General features: G+C 35.8%; 1 protein-coding gene and 1 pseudogene across 2 annotated transcripts in view; both read left to right on the plus strand.

The window, feature by feature from the left end:
* The first annotated feature begins 2,981 nt into the window (after nucleotides 1-2,981).
* Nucleotides 2,982-24,127, plus strand: part of LOC143232740 (glutamate decarboxylase-like) — a 71,589-nt gene continuing 50,443 nt past the window's right edge. Inside the window, exon 1 of one of the 2 annotated variants that reach the window (XM_076468529.1) lies at nucleotides 2,982-3,167. In XM_076468529.1, coding sequence (XP_076324644.1) covers nucleotides 3,110-3,167 — 58 coding nt within the window. In that variant the 5' untranslated portion in view covers nucleotides 2,982-3,109. The remainder of the gene's footprint in view (nucleotides 3,168-24,127) is intronic. The other variant, XM_076468527.1, reaches the window with a different exon arrangement.
* LOC143232925 (U2 spliceosomal RNA) lies at nucleotides 6,049-6,197 on the plus strand (annotated as a pseudogene).

Consider the following 24,127-nt stretch of genomic DNA (forward strand, 5'->3'; position numbering starts at 1 on the left):
GGGTCTTAGGTAAGTTATAAGAGTAGCAGTTAAATTCACTACTTGGTTAGATAAGAGTAGATTAAGAGTTGTCGGTTGCTGCTATTGATTAGCGGCCTTCCCTCTAGTACAGAGAATCCCGAACTGTTTAAAATACAAGACCCATCCGATTAGCCATGAGAGGAGGGGGGTTACTGTACTAATACACTTCAGCAAATTCAACTAGCATTCCAAAATTTTGCGTTTTCTTTTTTCAAAAATATTCTAATATCATTATTTTGTGAATAACTTTATAATAGATATATACTTGCGCTTTAATGTGAGCCCCAGCATGGCCAGGTGGTTAAAGCACTCGACTCGTAATCTGAGGATCGAGGGTTCGAATCGCACCAAACGTGTTCGCCCTTTCAGCCGAGGGGGTGTTACAGTGTTTCGGTCAATCCCACCATTTGTTGATAAAAAGTAGCATAAGAGTTGGCGGTGAGTGGTGATAACTAGCTGCCTTTCCTCTAGTCTTACATTGCTAAATTAGGGACGACTAGCGCAGATAAATCTCACGTAGCCTTGCTCGAAATTCAAAACAAACCAAGCATTTAGTGTATCTTGTCTATAATTCACCTCTGCACCCACAACGAAGCGCTCGCTACCTAAAGTTTCAGAACCACTTCTCTTGTTCAAAATTAGGAACGGTCATGCTCAGACAGTCTTTTTGTCTTTGCACAAAAACTTCGAAGAAAAATTAAAACATGCTAATTTGATCGTAAAATTGTTATTTTTCTTGTTTTAAGCTTTTATATCTAAATATGCATACGAGGAGTTCATGCATGTGTATATACAAACACACACACAGATACGTTTAATAATCAACTAAAACGTGAATAAATTCATGTAAAGATGACAGCATTTGTTATAGAATTTAAACCATCTATGGCCCAGCATGGCCAGGTGGTTAGGGCCCTCAACTCGTACTCTGAGGGTCGAGAGTTCGAATATCCATTACACCAAACATGCTCGCCCTTTCAGGGCGTTATAATATGATGACGATCAATCGCACTATTCGTTAGTAAAAGAGTAGCCGAGGAGTTGGCGGTGGGTGGTGATCACTAGCTGCCTTCCTTCTACTCTTACACTGCTAAATTAGAGACGGCTAGCGCAGATGGCTCTCGTGTAGCTTTGCGCGAAATTCAAAACCAATCAATTAAATCCTCCTGCAAACTTTGTAAATTTTATTTTACAATTCATTTGCAGATTTAATGCTACAACTTAGAAGAACTGTCAAAAATACTTAGCTGGAACTTTATAAAGTTTTCAGTAGACAATGATTCATTGCTGAAGCTGAAATTGTACAAATGATTAATTTATTGTTTCTAGGTAAAAATGTCATTGGGAAGATTCCATTAATGTGTATATAGATCGATAATACAACGAACGACTGAAAAGTCTACTGTGAGAGATGAATTTGGGTATAATGTTTTTAAGCTCGAGCCAGTCCGATATCTTCAGGTTTAAGTTTCGCCTCATCGGAGTCTGATGTAAAATAAGTCTAGATATACGACGGAGTCTGAATCTGAGCAGAGAATAACTTTGTATTTTCAAGACGGCTGGTATGGTTATTAAAACTTTAATTAAAATTAAAGCTAGGGTTAACCTAAAGATGAACTAAAAAAGGTCGAAACGTTGGTCTGTACTCTATTATAATTAAAGTATTAATACCATAATAGCCGTCTTTAGAATACATTTTTACATCGTAGGTTTCTCGCCATCACGAATAAAGTAGCCTTTTTAGATCTAATCATGTTCATAAAAAACGAAAATCAGGCCTAACCAGGTAGGAACTTGAATATGTTCATACAAACTAACACATGATAAGATTCGTACCTGTCTGAATTGATTCCAGTAGTGATTCCGCCTTTTTATCGTAATTTATGGAAAAACGATACAGTCATTCAAATGCGACATTTCTAGGTTATTTTGTATTTGTTTGTTTGGGAATTTCGCACAAAGCTACTCGAGGGCTATCTGTGCTAGCCGTCCCTAATTTAGCAGTGTAAGACTAGAGGGAAGGCAGCTAGTCATCACCACCCACCGCCAACTCTTGGGCTACTCTTTTACCAACGAATAGCGGGATTGACCGTCACATTATACACCCCCACGGCTGGGAGGGCGAGCATGTTTAGCGCGACGCGAGCGCGAACCCGCGACCCTCGGATTACGAGTCGCACGCCTTACGCGCTAGGCCATGCCGGGCCGTTATTTTGTATCACCTATAAGTATGATTTTCTGATATGAGGGCATATCTATTTGAATCTAAAATTGATAATTTACTTTTCACTAAATTTGGAGTCAAAGTGTAAGGAATTCTAACTTCTTTAAAAACAAAAAAGTGTTTTTAAAAATAACACATACGGATTTAGCTTGTATTTTCACACAAAGCATATATAAAACAGTGCACAAATAGATATATTTATACTTATTTATTCTTGTCTTTCACTGTGTTAGCGAGGGTCTTTCGTTGTTCCTTGTTATAACCTCAGCGATATGTTAGAAAACTTTTGTCACTAAAATGTATGGTTCGATACTCGCAGTGAGAAAAGCGCAAATATTTCCTAGTGTAGCTTTGCGCTTAATAACAAACAAATGAATTTCAGTTATTTATTTATTTAAATTTTTTTTAAAATACTTCCGATAATGTAATATTAGTTGAATATGACGTCCTGGTTTTTGAAACAACATGAATTTCATGAGGTTATTTTTTTACTCTTCCATGTTGGTTAGGGTAGCATTTGCTTTAATTTTGCAAATGACAAAAGAGTTTTATTAGACACAATTTTTCAGAAAAAAAAATATTGTAGCGTTAATTAACATTTCTTTCAGAGAAGAAGAAGTTGAAAAGTCAGCTCGTGATTACTTGAGTGTGACGTCACACTCAGCTGGACTGAATCGTGCGCAAGATTACAGCCAGTGTGATTGGCCAAATAGAATAATGGCAACATTCCAAACATTATAAAAAGGTAAAATGTTCTATTGTGAGCGAATATATATAATGATATATGAAGCATACATTCATAATCCCAGCTACAACCAACAACTGAATTAGGGGCGAAGTCTTCTGGTCAACTGGTCTTCCACCATGGAATCGCAGTCCATTAACAATATAAAGATCCATTTTGGAAACAAGTATTACACCGGTAAGTTTCAATTATCACTTTGATATAGAAAGGCTTCAGTTTCTCACATTTTTGTAACAACATATGGGATTTTGTTTAGTAAAGGATTAACTTTCAGTTTAACAAACAAACGATTAATGAAGCAATATAAATTATTCAACTTTTTATTGCTTCCGTAAATGCTTCCACTATTTGACTGTTATTATCAAAATCCAGAAGTGCAATTCATAACTGTCTACCTTTTTTTAACAATAAAACATATATACTAGCAACCAGCAACGTTTTACAGAACGAGTTGTCGATGTTTAGCGTTAGTCATTTCTTATGGTTTATGTATGACAGAAAGGCCTAACGTAAAAAAATCAAAAACAAATAACAAAAAACAATAACTACAACACTCGAGTTAGGGTTTGAAATTAATTTTGTTTTTTTTAATATTCCACTCAAAAAATGTTTAGAGCTAAAATTAACACTCTGACAACAAAATTACATACTGACAATACCACGGAAATGCGACTAAATAAATGAAGGCATAAATTTAAGCACAGACTTATGACATTACTATCATATCCTTGAATGAAGAAAATGCTTGAACTTTTCTTTTGATTAAAAATGCTACTACTCTGTAAATTATATAACTCAGTATTCGAATATGCTACTGAATTTTAAAAACGCAGGTTTTTGTTAAAATAGTTCATAAGTCGTAGGTGTTTTAATGTTTAACTCGCTTGTACAAATTTATTTTACAATCTACTTCAACGCTCGTCTTGATTTTATATTTGAGACTTTCATGATAGTAGAAGTATGCAGCTGGTAATTGTTTATTATTGAACAGTCAAAATAATAAAATAGAAAAAGTGAAATTGACATCCAGGGAAACATTAAACGTTTAAAATTTAACGAACTTAAGGGAAAGTAGCAGTATAGTGAAAAAAAAAAAAAAAGTATATTTTTCTAGTTCATTACATTTTATTAGCCCATTAACCAGGGATATACCCAGTGGTTAAACTCTCACTCAATGGGGAATTATTTTAACTGAATACCGTGAGTGTTTAATGCCATTATTTCAGTGGTAAAAAAAAAAAAAAAAACTGTTAAATTACACCACCAGTACATCGCGATATAACCAAATTATCCGGTAAACAACACAGAATAGCTAGAAAAGAGGAAATAGTTTCTCAGACGAGATAAAATGGCCTCCTTGTTTCAGAAACGGTCAAACGACATCAGGACGAGTTAACTAGTCTCCCCCCAATTAAGGGGTTAATATCGAAGCAATATGATAAAAGCGGTTGCCAGGTTATAGAAAAATGACTATACATTAAGCTTGTTGTACTAGTATCCTATAATATCCTTTCATGCTGCGATGTGCTTCGCGCACTCATAAAGGATCTTTTTTCGCTTGAGTTATTTCTTTTGTCTCAGAGATTAACATTTTTATATTTTCTCCCCTTCTATTTTCTTCTTTCACGTTAACTTGATTTTCCATTTTGGTATTTTCTATTATCCAATACCATTAACAGTAATTGCTTTAACAATATTTCTATAAAACAGCCAAAGCAATGGAACTCCAGTCGGCGTCTTCCTGTTCACAGGTGCTTCTGTGACGTCGTCAACAATACCAGCTGTGATACTATGATCGCCACTATAACGCAACAGCTGACGTTTCTGTGACAACTTGTAGTAACTAACTACCAGCTATTTGAGGGGGACCTGGCATGGCCTAGCGCGTTAAGGTGTGCGCTTCGTAATCTGAGGGTCGCGGGTTCGCGCCCGAGTCGCGCCAAACATGCTCGCCCTCCCAGCCGTAAGGGTGTTATAATATGATGGTCAATCCCACTATTCGTTGGTAAAAGAGTAGCCCAAGAGTTGGCGGTGGGTGGTGATGACTAGCTGCCTTCCCTCTAGTCTTACACTGCTAAATTAGGGACGGCTAGCACAGATAGCCCTCGAGTAGCTTTGTGCGAAATTCCAAAACAAACAAACAAGCTATTTGAGCGTAAATTATTGTTTCTGTTACTATGGTAAAAAGGGCTTAAATATGAATACTTCTAAATCTGGAGGCAACAGTAAATTTCTCGCCAGTAATATATTTGACTTAAAAGTAGCTCTAATTCATGACAACAAACACGTAATTTCACCAGTCCAGCTAGAAATATTTCTACTCCTTCTATTGTCAGTTTGTTCAAGGTGCTAATTAAAATTTTTCATATAGAACTACACTCCCAATATTTAACCTTTTTCTCGCTCTGGTGAAGTTGTTTTTCACAAAGGAATACTTTTGATTCCTGATTTAAATTTAAGATCCTCCCATCTTGTTCAAGGAACAATAACATCTTTCAAACAAATTATACTATTAATTAGCAATATTTGTTAGGTGGTTATATTTCTTGATTTCATTTACGAAATAACAATTTTCAGATAAAAATACACTTAAACTTAACGCACAATCTTGCCATTCTGGTAGTCTTTTAGACCAGGTAGACTCAGGTAGTCTTTTATTTATTGACGGAGATCATAATACGTGGATACTACCACATCTTATCAACGGGTTCATATATACATTTTCCTAATTTTTTACACGAAACTTAATTTATTGTTAATTTTTTTCAGCTGTAAGTACTTGCAACGTAAACGCATTATTTTGTTAGTTTAGTCGAATGTTTAGGTTATTTGTAATTCTTAACTGTAAACCTATTTTTGATCACGCAGTGACAACATTTTTAACTTAAAAAACTTAAGTCTTGACTATAAACATTCATTTTTTGAATATAGTTATGTTTCTTTGTTTTTCTTATAGGAATACTTTTAATTCTTGCTTCGCTTCTTCTTTGTGGGTATTTGGGTATGTTGAATTTTTGAATACCCAGGAGGGTCAGGAGCACAAGACCTTTTCCTCCAAATCGCTTCTCGACCTTTTGGCTAAGATCAAAGTGTAGTATCTGTTCTGTTTGTTTGTTTGTTTTGGAATTTCGCACAAAGCTACTCGAGGGCTATCTGTGCTAGCCGTCCCTAATTTAGCAGTGTAAGACTAGAGGGAAGGCAGCTAGTCATCACCACCCACCGCCAACTCTTGGGCTGCTCTTTTACCAACGAATAGTGGGATTGACCGTCACATTATACACCCCCACGCCTGGGAGGGCGAGCATGTTTAGCGCGACGCGGGCGCGAACCCGCGACCCTCGGATTACGAGTCGCACGCCTTACGCGCTTGGCCATGCCAGGCCCTGTATCTGTTCTTATCAGCTTTAATTTTTGTCTTTAAACCGTTTGGCTTGTTTTGAATTTCGCGCAAAGCTACACGAGAGCTATCTGCGCTAGCTACCCGTAATTCAGCAGTGTAAGACTAGAAAGAAGGCAGCAGTGATCACCACCCACCGCCAACTCCTGGGCTACTCTTTTACCAACGAATAGTGGGATTCACCCTCACTTATAACGCTTACACGACTGAAAAGGTAGCATGTTTGGTGCGACAGGGATTCGAACCCGCGACCCTCAGATTACGAATCGAACGCGTTAATCACCTGGCCATGCTGAGTCTGGTAGAAAGAAGGGCTACCATATAAAAGCTGTTAAACTTGGTTAAGTAAAGAATTACATCTAACTTTGCTAGACTGGACTCAAATACGTAAACCATGAATGACAAGTCGACTTTCAGTGTTAAAAGTGATCACAACAAACCACACATTCGCTGAAGCAGACAAAAACCTATAAGGATTGAATATATTATATTAAAATGATTTTGTAGCTTTACCACGTCATTACAGATGATGTTGTAACATGCAGTCATGCTCTATCGGACAGTTGTACATCGCGACAACAGCCATGCGGCGTGGTTATCTGACAGCTGTACATCTCGACAACAGCCATGCAGCGTGGTTCGTGTTGCTAGAAGCTCCGTCATGAGACTACCACGTTTCTCCTTGTTTTTCAAAATCTGTATGGTTTACGAAGACGACGGTTTCCCAGGCACTGCACTGAATTCGGTGACTTAACAGGTGTATCACATATGGAATACCACAAATATACGTTTTATTATTTCGGCTAACTTTAAATAAAGACTCTGTACCAGTTGTCCGTTGAGAAAAAGCACTACAAAGTGTTAGTCTACCTATACGTTTTTGTAGATGTATGTTACCTAGGCCAATGGTTTACGCCTACTGATCCGTAGACACGCTCGTGCTAGTGCATTAGCTAGTATACAACACATCTTTATACACATATATTCCTGTAAAATGTTTCTAACTGGACATACAGTTCCGTCATGTACATAGATTTAGTGTGTTTATTGAAACAATTTTTAAACCTCTCCACATCGTTACAGCCCATGTCGCTACGCCCGTTCATGCTCTATTTGACGGTTGTTCGTGTTGACAATAGCCTTTAACGTAGTTTTTATTCCAAGGCGTCGTGTTGAAAGCACGCCACATCTCCCTACATTCTTTCCAAAATCCATTTAATTTACAAGAACGACGGTCTTGGAAAACCAGTTTTCACAGTCTGAACACATAGATATTCATGGGAACTGCGTTTGACAGCTTGACTCACTTTGGTCACTGGTTATCGTGAACATTGCTTACCACCATTTACAGAGATTACTCATGTCATGGTCACCGTTGTTCCTTTAGAACAGTTACATCAGCTTAACCAAACGATCATGTTTTATTTCACTATGTCTGAGTTTGGGATTACTTTGAAAATAATTAGTGATAGTTTCTGATGTAGTCATATAACATGGACATTGTAAATGAAACCAGTACTAAATATTATTATGATTTTCTAAGGTAAAAACTTTCACGTCTCCTGTAATATACATGCAAAAGCGAACGACCAAATTACCCACCTACGAATAAAAATCCAACCCAATCATATGTGAAAATACCTATCCATTTTGTAATAAACAGCTAAAGGTATATTGTATTGATTTCGGACTGAAACATTAAGATGCATTATTGTTCGTTTTGCCCTAAAAACACGCTTAATCATGTTTCTTTATTGCAAACCTTTGAACTTTTAACTTAAGCACACCTTAAAATCAAAGTATCTTTGAAATATTAAGTACTTTGATATGATTAAATGGTCCAGACATCGTGGTTGAAAAATATTAAACGTTTAACATACCTGTGTAGAAGGGTTCTAATCTGGATATTTTTCGTCAAAACATTTTCCGTTAATCGCTTAACATTATTTAATTCTGAATTTGTTTATACATTCTCATAATAACCTTCAAAACTGTAACACATTCAACATACGTACATAGTTTTTAAGAGTCCTAAAACCAAACCTTTTTTTTGCATATATTTTGAGAAGCTTATTAACGCAAAAAATCAATCGATTAATTAAGACAATGACTAATGGCTGTAAATAAGTAACTTCAGGTGAACGCTATCAACACTGATGTCAAACAATAAAAACTACCATTTTTTTAAATAAAAATCTAATAAAGAACTTAGTTGGGCGGTTTGAAGATAGTTTTGTGAAACGTTTTTTAGTTTTATATTGTACTTGATAAAAGGAAGTCTTTGAAGGTATTGTCGTTTTAATTTAATTAGAGTTGCTGCGAGATTTAGGTCAACGGCTGACGACATAGCTCAGTACGACAATGAGCCCAGATTTCTTGTTTCGCTGGTACATGTTGGAGTTAGAAGCCACCCTGATTAGAATATTGGGGTTATCCCGACTTTCGCTGAGACCTGTTTCTTCATTGACGTGTCGTGTTCATTGTTAACAGTTAAACATTTCACGTATACGTGGCATAATTTGGGATCGATTTTACTCCGATAGTTAAATGTCGTTATATATAACAAAGTGAGATGTATACTTCTAGACCGAGAATAGACTTAGAGATAATTAGCAACTTTTGCATCTTTATAAATGCATTCCTAAGTTGGCTTTCATTTGAAAATAACGTATCTCAGTATTACTCTATGTATTTAAATATGTGAATTCTGAGTTACGCGAATACCAAACATAAATCGCTTTTCTGTCAGGCATGTGAACTAATTTATAGATGTGTGTGTCTCTGTGTCTGCGTCCATAATTATATAAATTAAGTGCAACGCAGTTAGTTGTTACATCAAATCCATTTACATGTTGAGTTGATTACTTCATAGCTAATAAGTTCTTACTGGACTAGGGATTGTCTTCTAATCTAAAAATGCTGCAGAGTCCTGTACTTATTCTATCTCTGAGGAGAGAAAAGCACCACAATCAAGTGTTCTGCTAGCATTGTCTCGACGTAATATGGATAGAAGTTCATTGACTAAAGTCAACTATTCACTCAAATAGGTGTTGTGAACTTTGTTTGAGAATTTTCACGCACAACGCGTGGACTGTATCAACGTTCTTAATTTTGAATTGATATATGAAACGAAAGGGAGCTAGTCACCAGCTCTTGTGGTGCTTTCTGATCACCGAAGTACGGAACACTTTTTGTTTGAGGGGCGATGGCAACAGGACGCAAATCATTGGTATGCAGATGCCCACTCCGAGCACGTGGTGGAAGGTGTTAATCTTAAAAATTACTCTCACCTCGATGGCTTAGCAGGAAACTTGGGGACTTATAACTCTATAAATAGTAGTTCAATCCCCGCGGTGGGCGCAGGTAGCTCATTTCGCAGTTTTAATTGCGTTTACCAACAGAAAGACAACCTGATCGTCAAATATAAATCGTATTTCGCCATCATAATGTTATTAATCATACTTCTGATTAGCTTCTGCAAGGTTAATGCAGCAAATGTTCAATAGCACACGAAAAAGATACTTTGCTCTTTACTAGCAGTAAAACAAGCGAAAAACATTACACTATATTATCCTATTAGCAGTATAATACAACTTGCAAAACACTTAAACTGAGGTGTGTCTCTCTCTTGTATCAGGTATGTTAAAATTTGTAAAGGGTATTTAAATTAGTACCTGTCCATCAGGTAAAGAAATGCTAAAGTTACTTTCTTAAATTAAGAGTAAATGAACAGGTAAAGAATATTTGAGATATATTTTGTATTAAGAATAGTTCAAAGGTGAAGGACACTTAAATCAACGTCTCCTTCTTTTGTAGCAGTTTCTTGTGACCAACTCTTGCCTTGTGTTTATTGATGACAACGTTTTGGACTCCATGATGAGTCCAACTGAGCTCGAAACGGTATTAAAATAAACACAATGTAGGAACTCTCTACAAAACATTCTCTATATGTCGACCACACCGCCTAAAGCTACTTTTGAAGAAGTCATCTTATACCAGCAACGACAGAACAAATAGCATACTCTTAAATCAAGGCCACTTTTTTATTTTAATAGTTGTAACGGATTTACAGTTATATATCTATTTTAATATCTGTGCTTGCTTCAATTTGATACACGTGGCTCATATTGTTGGATGTGTATTGCGTAAATCCCGCCTGTTTACTAACTTTGTAGAAAATTCTCAAATATAAGAATCAATAATATATATTTTACGAAAGCACTAGCGTATCTTCGAATATTATTGAACCTTCTGGAATCTAGACTTAAAGAATGCAAATAGACGCGATGAAAGACAGTAAAAAATTATTGTTTGTTCAGTATACCATAAGCCTTGGAAACTATAATTGTAACAAACGCTTATTAATCAGATAACTAGAGATATTTGACCAGGAACTTTATAGATATTGAACTTTATAGATACGAACCATTCAATTTTAGAGAATTAACTTCGGACGAATGTTAGCATTTTTACGAAGTCATTGTGAAAAGTAAGTTTGTAAATCGTGTTAGGTCAAACAAGAATATAGCTAACTTGCATTCTTGTCAAGTGAAGTGTATCTATGCATCAATATCAAATTAACTCGCTCATCGGAGAGATGGGCCACCGGTAAAATATTCAGTTCGAAACCAGATAGAAGACTAAATATTGTTTGTGAGAATTTTATGTAAATAATTAGTGGGATTGACTGTCACATTATAAAGCCCCAGCGGTTGAAAGAGCGAGCATGTTTGGTGTGATGGGGAATTCGAACCCGCGACCTTCACAGGGAGAGTCGAGTGCCTTAACCACCTAGCCATGCCGGGCCCGGTGACAGTTGATTAACTTTTAAATTCAGTTTAAAACTTCCGGCTATTTGAAATCTGAATTACTAGTACACGTAAAATAATAAAATGGAGTCTCGTCCAGGATATATTATAATACGTAACAGTAGATCAACAGTTAAAATTCTCACATTAAATTGTTTTTTGTATTAACAGCATTAGAATAGATAAATATCATTTAACTCTTTCATTGGCTTGGACACATGCATGTCGCCCTCTAGTGTTAGTTATAGCCTGGAGCCATGTGGTATTAACTATTTATAAATTTGGAGTTTTGAGCTTTCTTCAAGATTTCCTGTTTATATAAGATTGTTTAATGTAGCCATTAATTATTTTATATCGTGAGTTGATGTTTAATAATTGTTTAGTTTTTAGAAGTTTTAAAATTTAATCATTTTAAAGCAGATAGTTATGATAAGTTTTGTTGCATAACACGGTAAGAGTTGTATTTTGTGGTTACACTTTATTGTTGTCGAGGCTATGTTGTTGACGTCACGTTACTGGAACTTTCGGTATTTTTCTTATCACATTAACTAAGTACTATTAAATCGGCACCTTTCGCGTACTTTAGAGAAAGATGTAGGTCTCGGTGAAATAAAGTATTTGTGTAAGGACGCGCGAGCGTAAGTTACGAAGAAAAGAGGTAGAACTGAAGAAGTAAAGAAAAAAAATCAATTAAAGGTCAGTTACAAAAACATTAGATAACGTGAAGTTAGCTGGAGTATAAGTGATTAGCTATAACGAGCGATATTTTATAGTGAGTTCCACAGTTTGGTAGAAACAATGAGAATGCTTTATTTTGTCAGTGTTCTAACGTAGTTGAACCGTCTATGTCAGTGGTTCCCAGCCTTTTTTATGCCCCGCACCCTAAAAAATGTTCTCGCACCCCTCACAGTAATTATTTATTTAAGAATAAAGGTGAAGGTGGCCAAAACAAATTTTCATAATTAGTTTTTAATGATATATAAACAAAAACGAAACATTTGGAAAAGAAAAAATATTACAACAAACTAAAAGTTGCATAAACCCTACATGGCCTAAAAAAAATAAATTTTCATCCATGCATGAAATGAAATCTCGCACCCCTGGTTGGGAACCACTGGTCTATGTGGACGTTGACGAAGGGAGACTATTTAATGTTCGAGGTACAACTCTGGTAACCCACAGTATAACGCAAGTGAATTATTCATTGAAACTACTGTGATAAGAGTTGAGAAAGACAATTCGTCTTGTTAGTCGGATAAGAAAGTAATTGAATCAGCGTAAGCGAACTTTTGACAGGAAGAGAGAATTATTTTTAGTTTTAGATATGATTTTGATACCCTGTATTGTAAAGAAGATTTGTACATATGTTTGACTTAATTTGAATATATTATGTTAAACAAATAGATTGTGTACTGTCCGTTTATTGCTTGAATATATATCTAACAAGTCGCATACATCTACTGTAGAAAAATCCTCGACCCACTTATACGTAAAACCCTGACAATAACTTTAGTTTTAGCCTTGAAGCATGTGATATTAAATACATGTGAATTTGGAATTGTAAAATTCCTTCAAGTTTACCAGTTTAAAATAAATAATTAAATATTAAAACGTGTCTGTTTAGAGTTCGTGTTAGAGCAAAGCCACAAGCCCATAAACATACTGCTGTCACAACGGAGGAAGTTTGGCTTTTTATTTTTTATTGTGAATCTAAAAATAAATCTAGCACTGGGTGGGTGAGTATCTATAAACATGTAAGTAAAAGAGTTACACCAAAATATTTTCCTTTTCCCAGTAGTAATAAGTTTTAGAAAGTAGTGCCTACATTAACTTCCCTGTACTTGTTACAGAAATAGTATAACAAGAGAAAAATAACAAAACTAATTCAAATAGACATCGAAACTAATAAATCAACATATATCTGATGTACATTAAATATAATCGCACTTTATAAAACGACTAGCATATGTTGTTGGTGTGGCCATCACTACAGAAACAAATCGCGGTCTCGACGCCATTGACGGTAAGTTCAGTATCCATATATAAATTTGCTTTATGGCGAATTCTTGAATATTCGACATGTAATGACCCCATGATGTTGTAGACTCACAGCTGAACGAATGTCGCAGACCTTTTGGATGACAAATATATTCGTAAAGCGAGGTTTCTAAACAACGAAAACCAAACATTTTAATAAAATAAGCCTTCAATAATTTCCATTGAAAATATAAAACTTGGGCAGTAGAAAGTTAAGTTCAAAATTTGGCTGTAAACCACGTCACAAGTCATTTTGTACTAGCGTTTTAATCTGCAAAGTAAAAGCTATAGTTACGAAAGAGAACCTTCCCTCCCTCACCAAATCTACCACATTAAAGCCTGTAATATCTTCTGGTACTATTTGCCAGATAATAAAAAAAAAAAGTGATTTTAAGTTGACGAAAGGTCATAAATCAAAACTTTACCACTTTTCAATCTCGCTTTAAAACTAACGGCTGTTTTTTGGAGGAAGATGGCCGAAGAAATTGGGATAACAGCAGTTCCACTTGACTAAATAGCTGTTAGTTCTCCGTTGTAGCATCAATAGACCTTGAACCTTTGGTCTGTTTAAACGCGGTCTTAGAAGTAGTCTTCACGTATTGTAGAGTGCCTGTGGAACGTTAACATAACATTTTCCCTATTATCAATTAGAGAAGGTGGTTACAACGGAAATTGGAGTGATAGGTATCATTTCATTATCATGGTCATCAGAATGACCACAACTGGCGATAGAGAAGCATTTCCAAGATTAGTGCAGGACTTATATCGAGCTATAAAATTTTAGTACTGTGTAATTGTTTCTAGCATATACACTATTTAAGTATGATAAATACACCAAATAGTTTGCCTTTGTTGGAGCACGTGTAAAGATATATGTAAAATCATTTGTCAACACTAATAAAAGAAGTTAGCGAACATTTAACTTAATAATGTGTCTTTTTATTGTAAATCAATTAAAATTACTGTTTGTTTATTTGTTTTGAATTTTGCACAAAACTACACGAGGACTATCTGCACTAGTCATCCCTAATTTAGCAGTGTAAGACTAGAGGGAATGCAGCTAGTTATCACCACCCACCACCATATCTTAGGCTACTCTTTTACCAATGAATAGTGGGATTGACCGTAGCATTATAACGCTCCCACAGCTGAAAAGGCTAGCATGTTTGGTGTGACGAGGATGCGAACCTGCGACTCTCAGATTACGAGTCGCACACCTTAACCTACCTGGCCATGCCGAGCCCCGCAAGCGGAACTAGCATCCAAATATTTGTAAAATTTTTATTAATTTTAAAATAGTCTAAGTTTCCGCATCTGAAGGCGTACTTCCTCATTACGCGCCTCATTGCAATCGAAACTATCTTTATAGATGAAAACCTTTTGTTTAAGATAGACTTATTTGATGGATCTATATATGTAAACTTGTAGAATATGCATTCTTAAATTTGCCTTTTCAGAAATAAAACTATGTCGTCCATTACATTTCTTTATGTTACTGGACTGTGACAGACACAAAGAAACAGATGTCTGTTAAAAATTATTCACACGAAAGGTACTTCTCGTGCCAGCAGGTCTGTTATAAGAGATACTTTCATTGAATTTCATTCTTCCCACTCTACAAATGAGCTCCGATTGGGTAGAAACTAAATGTTTTTTTTTATAGAACGAATGTTTTACTAAATAGCATAAAGAGTTTTGTCTTCGTTACATGTTATTAAATATAAAGTAAACGCCCCCACGGCTGAAAGGGCGAGCATGTTTGGTGTGACGGAAATTCGAACCCGTGAACTTCGGATTGCGAGTCGAGTGCCTTAACCACCTGGCCACGCTGTGCCTGAAAATACTCCCTTCTCTAATATTCTAATATATATTCTACGGAATGTAAAGACTAGCTTAATGCTGTTATGTTTAGTTTTTTCTTCTTCAAAGTGCAATTAGTTTTCAGTTATTGTTTTTTAGTATAAAGGATATTTCTTATGTATGTTTGAACTTTAGTCGACAGTGGCATATTTAGGTAGGGGCTAGAAGGAGCTCAGCTCCAAGCCCGTTGATAATTTTATTATATATAAAATTGCATGGAATGTAGGTCCCACAAAAATTATTAGCCGTTGGGCCCACAGAACATTAAATTCGCCACTGTTAGTCTGTTTTTTTTATTGGTTTTACGTCTGTAGAGTGGTCTTGAGAAATGAAAACTCGAAAATGTTATGCTCGAACATCTTTGTGAAGATGAAAGTCATTTACGAACGTACGGTTACAATGACACAAAGAACTACGTGATTTGGTCTCAAAGAGCGCTTGTCAGCATACTTGAAGAAAGGTTCTTACTGGAAGTAACCTATTATAATAAATGTAGGGTATCCTGAATTCACTGATAATTTTAAGGCATTAAAATTATTTTAAACTAATCAATTTCTATAATCTCGGATACTGTCAGACTACGTTAGAATATACTCTAAATGTTATACCAGTCTGTAGTTAATAAGACTGAACGATTTTAGTGAATATAGTTCAAGACTGTGGCTGGCTGTAAGCCAGCTGTTCAAAATTCAGCGTAGTGTTGTATGTCCTCTTACATTGCGGAATTGCAAATGTCAGCTATCATGTGTAGCATGTGAATTCTTGTTTTACCTCATTAGTAATTCAAATTACGTTGGTCTTTCTGTTTGGGTCAGTAACCCTTTACAAGAAAGTCAAGGGAACTTAAATTAGTACTATGATTATTTCTGACACTTATTTCGGTATTTTATCAGCAATGCGTTTGCACTGCTGTGTAAAACCATATAATCTTATCTTCCTGTGTATGTGGTTTTTATTACTTGTATGGAAATTGTTTTATCTGCTTTTCTTTCATCACTACTTATAGCATGCACAAACTAGCCTGGGTTTTAATTAATATAAAATTTTGGTTTTTCCTTTTGAATTTTATTGGGATCAGTTTTTGATAATTTTGAACATTTTAAAAGGAACGTTCTAATCGAAGTTTTAATTTTTAAGAGACGCACATGAATATGAAGAACAAATAAAATAAAATATTACAAAATTCGTTTGAATCATTTCGGCCATTTTGACAACACCAGAAACAGCAACAAAGAACAGTAAATAACGAGAAAGTTTATAAAATTGGTTTAAATCAATGGAATAAAAAACGTCAAATTTCTAGATACAAAATTATTTTCAAAAACATTCAAGCTTATGTTAGCATAAAGTTACACAAAGGACTATCTGTGCTCTGCTCACCACTGGTATCGAAACCCGATTTCTATCGTTATACGCCCGTAGACTTACCACTGTGCCACTTGGGGAAGGGAGCACAATTTAAAATAACTTCGTTTTTGTTTTGTTTTTTTGCAAGGTTAACGTAACTGACATTTATGATGAAGTTATATGGGCTTTAACTGCCTTGATTTTTAGTATATTTACGACATACTTGTACCATCTGGAATGTATTTGCATCACAGGACATTTCAAATGTACATTATTCAGCTCTAATTTAGCCACAGCAGCTGTGGCCTACAGTACATTTCTCATTATTATAACCGTTTCTAACCACAAGCTCGTATTGTTTCAGCCCTTCGTTTCACTTCGATTGTTTGATTTTTGTTTCTGCATACTTATTCCATTTGAGGTGCATTTACACATCCATTTTATTTTAGACCTATGATAACCTTTTCAGTAAATGTGCAGAAAAGCTATATAGTTCACTTTCCAGACTGTTGCACCGATTATGCAAGCCAATGAACAACCTTACTGGCCATCTTTTACTGTGCATCCTTTACCATAGCTCATTCCATTACACATTTTGATCGAAGGTTGAAAGACAGGATAAAAATACACTACATGGCCAAAAGTGTGTGGACACCCGACCATCAAACCCATATGTGCTTGTTGAACATCTCATTTCAAAACCATGGCCATTAATATGGAGTTGGTCCCCACTTTGATACTATAACAGTCTCCACTTTTCTGGGAAGGTTTTTCATTAGATTTTGAAACATGGCTGCGGATATTTGCTCCTATTCAACCACAAGGGCATTAGTGAAGTCGGGCACTGATATCGGACGAGAAGGCCTGGCTCGCGGTTGGTGCTCCAGTTCATCCTAAAGGTGTTTGATGGGGTTCAGGTCAGGGCTCTATGCAGACCAGTCAAATTCTTCCACACCAACATCGGCAAACCATGTCTTTATGGACCTCGCTTTGTGCACCGGAGCATTGTCATACTGAAACAAAAAAGGGTCATCCCTACACTGTTGCCACAAAGTTGTCATTTTATGCTGTAGTATTAAGATTTCCATTCACTGGAATTAAAGAGCCTAGACTAAACCATGAAAACAGTTCTAGACCATTATTCCTCCTCCACAAAACTTCATAGTTGGCACTATGCATTCAGGCAGATAGCGTTCTCCTGGCATCCGCCAAACCCAGATTAGTTCGTCAGACTGCTAGATAGTGACGCATGATTCATCACTCCATATAAGAAGTTTTCACTGCTCCAAAGTCAAATGGCGGTGTGCTTTACATCACTCCAGCTGACGCTTGGCATTGCGCATGGTGATCTTAGGCTTGTGTGCGGCTGCTCGGCCATGGAAACCCATTTCATAAAGCTTCGGACGAATAGTTCTTGTACTGACGTTGCTTCCAGAGGCAGTTTGGAACTCGGTAGTGAGTGTTGCAGCTGTGAACAGACGATTTTTACAAGTTACGCTTTTCAGTACTCGGCGGCCCCGTTCTGTGAGTTTGTGTAGCCTACTGCTTTGTGGTTGAGCTGTTGTTGCTCTTGGACGTTTCCATATCATAATAATAGCAGAAATTTAACGAATTGACTTGTTGGAAAGGTGGCATCCTGTGAAAGTGCCACGTTGAAAGTCACTGAGCTCTTCAGTATGACCCATTCTACTGCCAGTGTTTGCTTATGGAGATTGCATAGCTGTATGCTTGATTTTATGCAAAATTAATCAGTATGAGTAGTTCTTTTGACTGCAAAGTTTTCTTTTTTCTGTAAAATTCACCTTTAAATACATTACGAATACGTTTGTAACTTCTTCAGTCGTAACCACTGTCTGACAGTCTTTTGTATAGATTATATTTCAAATAGAGAGTAAGGACTTGATTGTACATTGCAGATGTATAACAGGAATATGATAGTGTTACTCACGTGCAGCAGCCACATTATTCTAGATGGAGACACCAGCAAAGGTAACTAAAGGTCAACCATTTATTTTGTCCAACTATCAGAGTTCGTCAGAAATTTGACGAACGGACTTGTTGGAAAAGTCGCATCCTATGACAATGCCACGTTGAAAGTCACTGAGCTCTTCAGTATGACCCATTCTACTGCCAATGATTGTCTATGAAGATTGCATGGCTGTATGGTTGATTTTAAGCACCTGTTAGCAATGGGTGTGGCTGAAATAGCCGAATCCACTAATTAGAAGGGGTTTCCACATACTTTTTGTCATGTAGTGTATATCGCGTACAACAATTATTCAATCTTTAATGAGAAGAAAACGTAGTAAACGTGGATTAAAATAATTGGTCAGAACACGAAGATGATGTTGATTAAATTGAATACGAGTTAGAGGAAGAAAGCAACCTTTCTTACAAAATAAGATAAGCATAACCTGAAGATGAAGCACCACTTGGGAAGGCGATAGTGAAAGGATGGCTAGGTTTCTGGAAGTACAGCTAGAATAGCCATCAGCATCCACCGCCAACTTATGGGCTACACTTTCTGCCTCAATGGCTGAGACAAGTAAACTATTGATAATATCAAAAAATTGGTTTTCAAAATTTTCGAGAAATTTGAGAATTCATCTATTTGTTTTTTATATTATTATTATTGTAGTTATTCCACAAGCCTAGAGAAAAAAACACATATATGAATAGTTTATTCAAACTTAGGTAAAACTAAGGAAGAGAAGGAGAGAAGAAGAAATCTTATCAGTTTTTCTTTCATCGCTTCTGACCAAGTTCTCTTCGACTCCATTCAAGCACCTAAGCCTATAGCTAGGTATACTGCACCAAAATCTATGCACAGCTGCTAAAAACACCTGCGAAAGTTGTAGGGCTATTTTTAAGTTTATTATTGAAAGTACAGATTTCCACCCTTTAAAATTTCTAAGTTCTTTTTCCTATTGACTTAAAAGATTTGCAAAGACATTCAAGCATCACAGAAATGTAAAAGCCATTTAAGCACCGTCATTGCAGTCAGAAATGCTATGTTTTATACTAGTTGGAAACGTTTCGTTTTAGTAGAGTAAACAGTGTGCATATTTATAGCAGTGTCTTCATCATTATTATAACTGATTATAATTTCACGTTCCACTGCAAGAAAAAACAGCTATGAATAGTTTACTGAAATGTAAACAGCAGTAATGAATGCAGTAATGAGTATGACATAGAGTAGTTTTAAAACTAATTCAAATACCTTCGTTTTTCCTTCTAAAGAACTTCTCTGAGTCCTTCACTTTCCGCCATTTAGAAATCCGACGTTTCACTAAAGTGCGCGCAGATAGCCCTCGTGTAGCTATGCGCGAAATTAAAAAAAACAACACTAAAGTGCATTACTTGGAAAATAATTTGTGCAACACCAATTGGAAATTGTTATGTTGAGGATTGACAATTTCTCGAGTTTGCTGTTGTATTTTGTTTTTACGTGGCTTTCTGCGACTATTTAAGTGAGTTTTCTAACAGTAAACAATTACTGTAGCATAATTCTGTACTGGTGGTTTATTTGACTGATTTTCATAATTTGCTGAAATTGTGAGTGAGTTTTTATTATTATTATTATTACTGTTTCATAAGCCTGCAGCAAAATTGACTGAGTTGTTTTGCACCCAAATATAGTCAGATACAGTGTATGAAACGCTGCAAATGACCTAGTTTTAAAGTTGAGTATTTTTTATTAATTGTGTGTGTTTTACTTATAGTAAAGCTACATCGGGTTATCTGCTGAATTTTTCATTGAAAGTTGATTTACTTGGCTATAAGTACAAAAGACGTGCGATGTTGTTGTGAGCGTCTTCTTTTGTACTCAACTCTTGTTTAGCGCGTGTTTACACGAAATGTTAGGCTCAAAAACCAACTGGTTCAGTAAGTGACGGTTTGGTGGAAAATAAGCCAATGCAGCAGTAAATTCTTGAAAAAAAGTGTAACATTTAATTGAATGCATATGCACGAATGTACCTTAAAATGTTTCTTCATACATGGACACATAACAAACAAAATAAAGATTGTTAATTTAAAAAGTGGAATAGAGATCGTAAAAAAAACTTATTTCTATATATTTTACGATATCTATTCCTTCTTTTAAATTAATAATTTTAATCATATTGTAAAATAAATAACATAATGCAAACGTTACATAGTGATGAATAAACTCTCGCATCTGTGTTGATTGTTTTTGAATTTCGCACAAAGCTACTCGAGGGCTATCTGTGCTTAGCCGTCCCTAATTTAGCAGTGTAAGACTAGAGGGAAGGCAGCTAGTCATCACCACCCACCGCCAACTCTTGGGCTACTCTTTTACCAACGAATAGTGGGATCGATCGTCACTTTATAATGCCCCACTATTAAAAAGGCGAGTATGTTTGGTGCGATGGGGATGCGAACCCGCGACCCTCAGATTACGAGTCGCCCATCTGTGTTGAAATAATCGTAATATATTTAACGCGTCTAATTCGGTCAACGAAGGATGCAGCTATTTTATGAAATGATAGATCCGATGACCTATTGTCAGTAGTATAGTATTTAATTACACAACAGGAATGTGCTTTTACTTTTCTGAAGAGAAATTGATAATTATTAGTATACTTTGCGCTTCTCTATTTCCATCAAATATATAGCGTCACATTCCTTTAACCAAAAGTATGTTATGTTAGGCGAATAAAATTAATTGGTTATAGGATTTCCTGTTTGTTTGTTGTTAAGCACAAAGCTACATACTGGGCTATTTGTGCTCTGCCCATCACGGGAATCGAAACCTGGTTTCTCGTGTTGTAAGTCCACAGACATACCGCTGTACCACTGGGGGTACGTGATCTCTAATGATATACGAGTAGTATGTAAAAGATAACAACAGTTAATCTCTTTAATTAACGCTAGGATTTCATATGAATTTAACATAAAAATGAGCGAATTCACCCAATATTTTGGTCAGTTGCTAGACTAAGTGCTATAATAAATAAACAAAAAAGTCATCACCTCTGCGGTTTCATAAAATTATAAAGCAGGTTCTAAAATTTAATACTCGTGGCGAGCACAGCAGAGGTAGCCCATTATTTATTACTGAGGCCCAGCATGACTAGGTGTTTAAGGCATCCGACTTGCAATCTGAGGATCACGTGTTCGAATCCCCGTTACACCAAACATGCTCGCCCTCTTCAGCTGTGAGGGCGTTATTATGTTACGGTCAATTCCACTATTCGTTGACGAAAGAGTATCCAATGAGTTGGCAGTAAGTGATAATGAATATGTGCCTTTCCTCTAGTCTTACACTGCTAAATTAGGGACGGCAGATAGCCGTCGTGTAGCTTTGCACAAAATTCAAAACAAACCGAACAAAGTACTTAACTCTGTTCTTACCTACAAACAAACAAAACACTAAATCATAAAGTTACTCAGTGTAATGCAATTTCTGGATCCTGTTGGTAATAAAAGGTATAGAGAGTCTCAATCTCTCTAGTTCAATTTTACATTGGAAAATGGCCAGAACATTAAATAACTCGACACCAGGACTGAAAAGGCCTACTTCAGGTGACTAACGCTGCTGTTTGAACTATCCGTTTGAACTACCCGTTAGTCGTCCTGGCGAGTTGTTATTCCAATTTTGCTGCATGTCTTTTAACACTTTTCTTACTTTATCTTTTGGTACTGGCCATAATGACACATAACCCGGAACCAGGACTGAAAAGACCAACTTCAGGTGACTGACGGTGGTTCTTGTACTTACCTGTTAGTCTGCCTGGCGGGTTATGATCATTACCATTCTGCTACAGAAAGCCCTTTACAACTTTGTAGACTGGATGTCAACATTGGTTTCATGCAATTTTCTATTTTTAATTGCTGTTTTGTTTTTACCTTCATTTCCTTTTACGAATTTTACTACATTTACTTTACTCTTACCTTTTTACTGGACATTTGGCTAATTATTATTATGATTTTGCTATATGTCTTTTAAAACTTTTATTATTTTACCTTTTGATAATGGCTCTTATGACACATAACCCGCAACCAGGACTGGAAAGGCCAGCTTCATTTGACTGACGGTGGTTCTTGTATTTACCTGTTAGTCTTCCTGGCAGGTTATGATCATTACCATTTTGCTGGATAAAGTCCTTCACAACTTCTCTTACTCTGCTTTCTCTCTTAACATTGTAGACTAGGTGTCAACATTGATTTTATACTTTTTCTGTTTTTCAATGATGTTTTGTTTTACCTTCATTTCCTTTTATGTATTTTACTACATTTAATTTATATTTACCTTTTTACTGGACGTTTGGCGCAGATAGACTAGATGCTTTGTGCCATAAAACACTAAATCAATCAATCAATAAAGGGTATAAAATCAAATCAGTAATTTTGGGTTAAACATTTATATCTTAAGATAATTTTTCTTCAAGAATGCTTACATTTATTAAAATCTTAAAATATTTAAATTTATTTTATTTGTTTATATTTAACTAGTAACAATTATGAAAAAAATAGTGACGAAGCTTAATAATTATGCAGTGGAATATTTCTAATTAGGGTCGAGGTGATATATGGTAAACGCTGGGAATTAGTGGTTTACTCTTTACAATAACGAAATTTCACACTCCAACTAAATTTTACGTCATCAGTACAGAACGAAACTTTACGATACTTTGCACAAGTTTTAAATGGCTCGCATATAGATGACTTTAAGAAAGATGCTAAAACTGCCATGAATGGAGCTATTTTAAAAGACAGGATGAAAAGGCATCTGGTTCAGGATGTCTTTACGTTAATGATGAATGCTTTGTGGAGAAAAGGTGTCTCTTTTCACTACGGTACGTAGCTAGTTCAGTTGAATTGTTCAATAACGACTGCAATTAATTACAGCCGACGTCTCTGGCTTTAAGTAATGCTTCCATAACAGATTATAATCAATCAGCTCGTACAATACATATTAAGCATGTCGTGGTTAGGTTAATTAACGAATTCGCATGCTGAAGTCTTAAACGTTTCAGAAGGATGATGATTTTAGGAATCGGAATTTTTTTTCTCGTACAAGAACAAGCTCAACCTTTACATTAACTTTAGTTTCCTCACAAACGCTTTTCTGTAATAAAGTAATAATTCGAATTATGAGTAATGTATGGCATCACGTTTATCTAAGGAAAATATCCAATCATACAATGTTACTTATTAAACTAGATATTTTTGGAAGTGAAGTTCTGTTGTCAAATCTAAGGACTAGGCATGTTTTTCAGTCAGATTTTTATATAAAAAGTACTTTTAAATAGGCTTACACAGTCAATTTGTCAGGCGAAAGCTCTCTTTACTCTAGTTCTTTTATTCCACAGTCTTTATTTTTACTTTAGGCGTTCTGTTCTTGTTTAGTCTTCATTTTCACTTTACTTTAAAAGAGTCCTCATCACACCAAACATGTTCGTCTTCTCAGCTGTGGGGGCGTTATAATGTGTCGGTCAATTCCACTATTCGTTGGTAAAGGAGTAGCCCAAGAGTTGGCGGTGGGTGGTGATGGATAGCCGCCTTCCATGTAGCCTTACACTGCTAAATTAGGACGGCTGACGCAGATAGTCCTCGTGTTACTTTGCGCAAAATTCAAAACAAACCTCTTCAAATAATTCTGTTTTTGTTTAGTTTTCATTTGTACGTCACTTTAAGAATTCTGTTCTTGTTTATTCTTTATT

This window comes from Tachypleus tridentatus, chromosome 11, assembly GCF_004210375.1.
Source record: "Tachypleus tridentatus isolate NWPU-2018 chromosome 11, ASM421037v1, whole genome shotgun sequence".
Lineage (NCBI taxonomy): Eukaryota > Metazoa > Arthropoda > Merostomata > Xiphosura > Limulidae > Tachypleus > Tachypleus tridentatus.